Source organism: Notothenia coriiceps, unplaced genomic scaffold, assembly GCF_000735185.1.
Source record: "Notothenia coriiceps isolate Sejong01 unplaced genomic scaffold, NC01 NC01_scaffold00037244, whole genome shotgun sequence".
NCBI lineage: Eukaryota > Metazoa > Chordata > Actinopteri > Perciformes > Nototheniidae > Notothenia > Notothenia coriiceps.
Window position 1 is genome coordinate 8,713,458 of NW_011369945.1, and position 6,913 is coordinate 8,720,370.

Consider the following 6,913-nt stretch of genomic DNA (forward strand, 5'->3'; position numbering starts at 1 on the left):
GGGGGGGGGGGGATGGGAAACATTTGGCTCTCTTAAAGAGTCCATGTTAGTCAGGAAGGGTAGGGGGGCGGGTGTTGTGAGATTGGGACTCGAGGTGATTGGCAAAAAGAGAGTTTTCTTCCTGATTGGTGGGTTTAGGATTGTGTGGGGATAACCAGCTGTGATTGGCTTAGAAATAGGCAGCTGTCAGGCCGTCCTATTGGGTGATATGGTTCTCATTATCGCTGGTGTATTCTGCCTCTTCGTCCTCGTATTCGAAGTCGTCGTACCCGTTGCCGTTGCTGTCGTCCAGCCGCAGCACCTCCTGCTTGATTCGTGGCTCCTCCCCCTTCAGGCCAGCCAGGTGGGGGTTCTGGTGGTGGGTGGCGTTTGGCTCTGGGCTGCTGGACATGCTTGAGTGCTCTGAGGGCATTTGGGGGGAGGGCATTCCTGCCATGGAGAGGGCGCCTGGGTAAACCACCCCTCCGGAGGACAAGGGTATTTGGCCTTGCTGCCTGTAAGACACAGCAGAGGGATGTTAACACATGATAAGCATACGAGTGTTTTCCAAACCACAAACAGCTCATCTGGCTCCAACATGGAAACAGAATCCACCACCCAGGCCAACTAGATTTATACCTTTTGTGATCACTTCAGCAAAATAGTGTTTTTTTTGTCTTTCTTCTTTTACTTAGGTTCTTTTTAGTGTTTTAAAGTCTTCCCCCTATTTCCCCAAATATCTCCATCTTTGAGGTTAAATTAGTTTGACTGATTTATTTATCAGCAACATCATAAGAAGATTTAGTTTTAAAGACAGAGAATGAGAACATCTACAAATGTTGTGGAGTTATTTTAAAACTTGTGGCTTGTGTTGCTTGACTGAAAATCAACAATCTAAATCAAGCCTCAATGTTTAAAGAGTGCTCATGAAATTCTGTCTTGTTTATCTTGAAACTGATGTCATGAGGCTTAATCAAATGTATTGGGGAAAAAGCAAAAGTGCAAATGCAATCTGCTAATAAACTACAATATTAAAGTATACTAAAGCATAACAGCTACTGCTCTTGATCCCTACCCAACACTGAAGTATTGTCTCATTTCCTGCCTGCGGGACCTCATGATAGCCTTGTACTCGCCGATGCGCAGCTTCTTGCCGTCCACCAGGCAGGTGCGTTTGGGCCGCGGCTTGTACTTGTAGTCGGGGTATTTCTCCAGATGCTGCTTGCTGAGGCGAGCCTGCTCCTCGTAGTACGGCTGCTTCTCCAGATTAGTCATGGATTTCCAGCGTGAGCCTTAACAATGAAAATAATGATTAGTATCTGTGCTGTACAGAAAAAAATTACAAAAATAAATTGGCATCCTAAGCAGTAATCATCTGTTTGACGAACAAAAGTCTGCGTGGCGGCATCACATGGGCATACCGACACACTTACACCCGGATAATGGTGGCAGTTTCACCATGAAAAAGGAAGCGGTTAAAAGAAAAAGGTTAATGAGGGGAGCGGTGAGGACGACAGGTACTTATCTAAACTAATGAGGACTTCACTGAACCTGCTGTCATCTCTCTCAGCTCACAGATCTGTAGTATCAGTTCCCTGTATGTGTGTGTGTGTGTGTGTGTGGGTGTAATCTTGAGCTAGTCTTCCCCTGTGTGCTTCATATCTGGTCTGAATTTGCACTTGACTACTGTATGTTTAATGGGTAAAAGCTGTCAGCACTTGGCTGTTCGTGCGCTCTGTCTTTCCCTCTCTGTTCTGCGATCTGTTAGCAATCGAGAGGGAGAAAAGGAGAGGGCTTATTAAAACCAGATTTCTCTGTGTTATAAAACGCTTAGGAGCTCTTTAAAATGTCAGGGCCGATCCCGGCGGTCTGGGGGAAATGTCAGGCGGCCTCGCGCTGCTTGTTTAATGCATAATGAATTATATCATCATTTGTCGGAGCCGTGCCCTCCCCAGCCGTTCATTAACAGCCGCTTACACAATGCCACCGCTTGTAATGAAATCACTTTGTGTTTGAGAACGTGGGAAATAGGAGCTGCAGTAAATGCGTCTCCCTTCCTCTTGGGCTGCGCACTGTGTAGTGGGGGGGGGTCAGGTGGCCAGGGCAGAGGCTGCTGTCACTCAAAGGAGACGTGTGTGTCAGTGTGTGTGTGTGTGTGTCTTACCGAGGATCTTGCTGATGTTAGAGTTGTGCATGTCGGGGAAGGCCTGCAGGATCTTTCTCCTCTCGTCTTTGGCCCACACCATGAAGGCGTTCATCGGCCTCTTGATGTGCGGCTCGGCAGTGCCGCGACCCCGAGCCTCCCGGAATATTCTGGAGTCTGACACGCTGGGGGAGCCTGGGGGGGGAGGAGGTGGGAGGAGAAACATGAGAAACAAATACAGATATAAAGTAGGTTTTTTAAAGAAAATTAGTAATAAAAACATGTTCTTCAAATGTCGATCCACATATAAATATGAATATTTCTTACTTCTCAAAGATATTTTTCAAAGTACTTTTCACCCTCAAATTCACCAATAATAATATATTGGAGTATTGCGATAATTTTTCATTCTTCTTAGTTGTAAAGGTTTAAGAGGAAAGTAACTTTTATTACTTAGTCAAACAGTGGATGTACACACACACACACACACACCACACACACACACACACACACACACACACACCACACACACCACACCACACACACACACCACACACACACACACACCACACACACACACCACACACACCACACACCCACACACAACACACACACACACACCACACAACACACACACACACGTCGTATGGCAGTCTCGAGGCGAGTACCACTTCAGGTCGTTCCGCACCGACTTGAACGAGGAGGCGGACGACGAAGTCGACGACTGAGTCTGAGAGGTCCCGCCGGAAGAGGATTTGTTGTGTTTGTCAAGTGTCAGGCCAGTCTCACACTAAGTTAGTCTCACTTTTGTACTTACTCACTTTTGGTGTCTGGACTCACTAACCGTCTTTGTAAAATCTATTAAATATTTTGTTATCTAAAAAAATTCGTAGAATTCAAAAAGTAACTATACTAAAATAAAAACGTACAATATGTATATTCTCATTACCAGATTAAAGTGTTAGAGGTAAATGGTGTATGTGAGTAATCTACAGACAACGGATTTCGTGTAGGCAGTGTCCGTTTAGTCAAAATTTATACAACTTTAGGAAGGCGGCTTATTGTTTTAGTTTCGGTCTTTAGAGTCTTTCACAGGAAAACAAGACTATAGTTAGCGATTACTGTTTTACAAACTAATCACTAAGGTTTGCCTCTTTCGTCTCCTATTGTGTGAGATTGTTAAACGACAACTGTAATTGTAAAGTCGTTTGTTTGATGTTGTGTTTTACAGATGACTTTGGCAACGACAATAAGGAGACGAAAGAGGCAAACTTAGGGTGATTAGTTGTAATAACAGTAATCGGCTAACTATAGGTCTTGGTTTCCTTGTAAAGACTCTAAAGACGAAACTAAACAATAACGCCGCTTCCTAAAAGTTTTGATAAATTTTGACTAAACGCACTGCTACACGAAATCCGGTTGTCTGTAGATTACTCTAATACAACATTTACCTCTAACACTTTAATTCTGTAATCGACGAAATTATACATATTGAGTTTTATTTACGTTAGTTTACTTTTGAATTCTACGATTTTTTTAGATTAAACAAATATTTATAGATTTTACAAAGACGTAGGTTGACGTCCAAGCCACCAAAGTTCGAGTAAGTAACCAAAAGTGAGACTAACTTAGTGTGAGACTCGGCTGACAACTTGACAAAACACAACCAATCCTCTTCCCGGCCGCGGGACCTCTCAGACTCAGTCGTCGACTTCGTCCCCGTTTTCGCTCTGTTCAAGTCGGTGCGGTACGACCTGAAGTGGTACTCCCGCTCTGAGACTGCCATTACCGTGTGTGTGTCGTGTGTGTGTAGTCGTGTCGTGTGTGGTGTGTGTGTGTGTGTGTGTGTGCGTGTGTCGTGCTGTCGTGGTGTGTGTCGTCGTGTGTGTGTGTCGTCGTGGTCGTGTGTGTGTGTGTGTGTGTGTGTGTGTGTGTCGGTGTCGTCGTGGTGTGTGTTGTGTCGTGTTGTTGTGGTCGTACATCCACTGTTGTTGACTAAGTAATAAAAGTTTACTTTCCTTCTTAACCTTTTACACTAAGAAGGAATGAAAAATATATCGCATTACTCAATAAATTACTTATTGTGAATTTGAGCGGTGAAAAGTACTTCGAACAATATCTTGAGAACGTAAGAAATTGTTCATAATTTATATGTGGACAGTCCGAAACAAACTGAACAAGAAAGTATCAAAATAAATTCAACAATATAAAATAAGTCCCGAATTCTTCGGTTGTGTCGTTAATACAAAGTTTTCGGTAAGTCACATAACTTGANCATCCTGTTCTAAACCACATCAAGGATTATTTCTGAAACAGTATGGAGCTCAAATGCTTTTTCTCTTGCAGGTTTATCAAAAGGTGAGTTCCTTTTTTTATTTCCTGCTTTTTAAACACATGTGCTCTTCAGTACAGGTTAGCTCTGAGTGTTAGCGAGGCTTGCTAATGCAAACAAAGACGAGATAATGTCCAAAACACGTCAGGCATTGTTTCTGATAGCAACTTTCTGTGGGTATGCCGCCGAATTGACGTCAGATCGGCAGCAAATCTGTATCCACTCGTTGTACCCAAGCCCCCAGGAAGTGCTCCGGACTCTGAGGCCGTTTCTCAATGTTCAGTACACATGCTGCAGAGCCACTATTTCAAGTATACTACGTCATAGAGTGGCGCAGAATGCTGGGCATTTAACGTGCATTTAAACAGTCCTTCGGTGCCACTCGATGATGTAGTATACTTGAAATAGTGGCTCTGCAGCATGTGTACTCCACATTGAGAAACGGCCTATGCCCAACATTCGTAGTGTCAAGACGGCGGTACTGCAACTTCCGTGACGTCACCCGGCCCAGAAAGATGGGTAATCTGTGACGTTTCGCTCTCTCAAAAGTTGGGCCATTTTGCCTTCATGCGCCAATGAGCAGCTCTCATAGGAAAGAACAAGACCCCGCCTCCGACGCTGTATCCAGTTCTTATTATACATCCATGGTTGTATCCCCATTTTTAAAAGATTTGGTTACGGAGGAAAAGAGAAAGGGTTTTATTTTCTGACGCTGCGTGAGTTCCTCGACACATATTTATGTATAAAAGACATCAAAAAGTGCATTTTGCATGATAGGTCCCCTTTAATGCTATCTTTTGCTATTGTGGCTCATAAACATTGTCTTCACCTGTTGCTATGGCTCACTCCTTTACTACTTCCATCTTCAGCTCCATAAAAAATTGCTTCTGACAATCGGGCAATCTTTAATGTTGAGCCCTGAACAGTGAACTGGAGTAAGACCCCGGAACTTGTATCACCATTATCTGTTGAATCGTTGATCCAGGTAAACAAGTGTGGCGTGAAATAAAATCAATGTAGAATTTAAGACATTTAATTTTGGATCCAAGACTCCGTTCTACTGTTTGATAGCGAGTCAAAAAGCCATTTAAAGACCATGATGGCTCTTGAGAGTGGTGGAAGTCACATGTGAACTGTGAAGATAACACCATAGTCATGAGAGTGTTTAAGGTGTGAATGGTCGTGAAACCCCCGGAGAAGGGGCTTCATGATGGCTTTATCACTATAACATCCTGTAATATCTACAATTCTACTGCAATACTGCGGTGGATGGTTTAATTTTGACTCGATTTAAAAGAATAACAAATTCCTTCTTGATTAAACATTTTATTATTCTCTTCTGGTACAGAGATGATGCTTTCAGTAACACATAAACAGAAGTCAGTAAGAGATGCTATACGTGTGAAATGTGATGGGAATACCTCCTTGTTTACTGGCATCTTTAAAAAGCAATTTAAACCACAGCCGACTGTGAATGTGCTCCTTTTTTCCGTTAAGTGTTGTATGGTTATGTGTGCAGCTTTTATGCTTTATTTTTATTTGACCATTAGTGTGTATGTTTACACCCGACCTGCTTTTATGTTGTGGTGTGTAAATGTGGCTGGGTATCATTTGATAGAGTGACTGGAAATAGATGCTGACCTTAAAAATGTGATGGATGAGTGGGTTGAATGCTGAATACTAACACTGCCAGTGTCAGGCACCAGGCCCCTGTGGCTTAGAGCTTAAGGTCACCACGCGGTGACAGGGATGGGGGGCAAAAAAAGACAATTCATTTCACCGTAGCCCCGAACCCCTGATCCCTCATCACAACTCCAGCTCGGTCTTCTCGTGTTTTTGTGCAGCCAGACATGTCACAGCGAATTAGACGAACTCACTCGCCAGTAATTGGTTTCCGGGGAAAGGTTTTTAGGCTGACATTAGGAAAGGGTGGCTTCCTTCTCTTGTTAATTGCGTCTGTGGTTGGAGTCAAATAACATGGCAGAGATGTTCCTCCAAAGGCATTAAGAGGTTCTGCGCCTAAAAAGTTTCTGCTTCACTTTGTCAGGTCATTGAAAACCTGTCCAGCTTCCACCTTGTTTTGTGAGGATTAGTATGTATCATTACCAAGGAGATAAAAGGATAATGGCTGGAATGAAAGCTGCTCTGCCTCCTGATGTGATTGCCGGCAATTTGCTCAGAGTGATGTCAAGCAGTAGTGTCATGGTGGATGGGTCTGCTGGGTATGCTCGATGCATTTTTGATGCCATGACGGTTCCACGGGGAGCCGAGTTGTTGGCATGGGAAGGAAAAGAGGATGCCTGTACTAATGCGTTTGTCCATTATGAATTCATTATGGGGAGTAAGTTCACAGATATTGACTCTAAGTAGAATTCTAATCATAAAATGAATTTGCTGAAGGCAGGTCTCAAAAGGCTTCTGTGAGCGTCTATCTTTGCAAATGTGTAAATGTGGGTGTG

At 43.4% G+C, this 6,913-nt stretch overlaps 1 protein-coding gene across 1 annotated transcript; it reads right to left on the reverse strand.

Annotated features, from left to right (window-relative positions):
* Nucleotides 1-6: 6 nt before the first annotated feature.
* LOC104965269 (transcription factor SOX-5-like) lies at nucleotides 7-3,908 on the reverse strand. The gene is made up of 4 exons (XM_010794228.1): nucleotides 3,689-3,908; nucleotides 2,144-2,317; nucleotides 1,055-1,271; nucleotides 7-494 (listed from the first exon to the last, which is right to left on the reverse strand). The coding sequence occupies exons 1-4, from the start codon at nucleotides 3,906-3,908 to the stop codon at nucleotides 197-199; spliced, it is 909 nt and encodes a 302-aa protein (XP_010792530.1). The 3' UTR covers nucleotides 7-196.
* Nucleotides 3,909-6,913: the final 3,005 nt, after the last annotated feature.

Excerpts from the sequence above, each read along its gene's own strand:
- LOC104965269 (XM_010794228.1), bottom strand. The coding sequence starts at position 3,908 with ATGGCAGTCTCAGAGCGGGAGTACCACTTCAGGTCGTACCGCACCGAC. Across the intron at positions 2,318-3,688 it reads GGACGTCAACCTACGTCTTT|GCTCCCCCAGCGTGTCAGAC; the intron begins GTAAAATCTATA and ends CTCCCCCCCCAG. Across the intron at positions 1,272-2,143 it reads TAACATCAGCAAGATCCTCG|GCTCACGCTGGAAATCCATG; the intron begins GTAAGACACACA and ends TTCATTGTTAAG.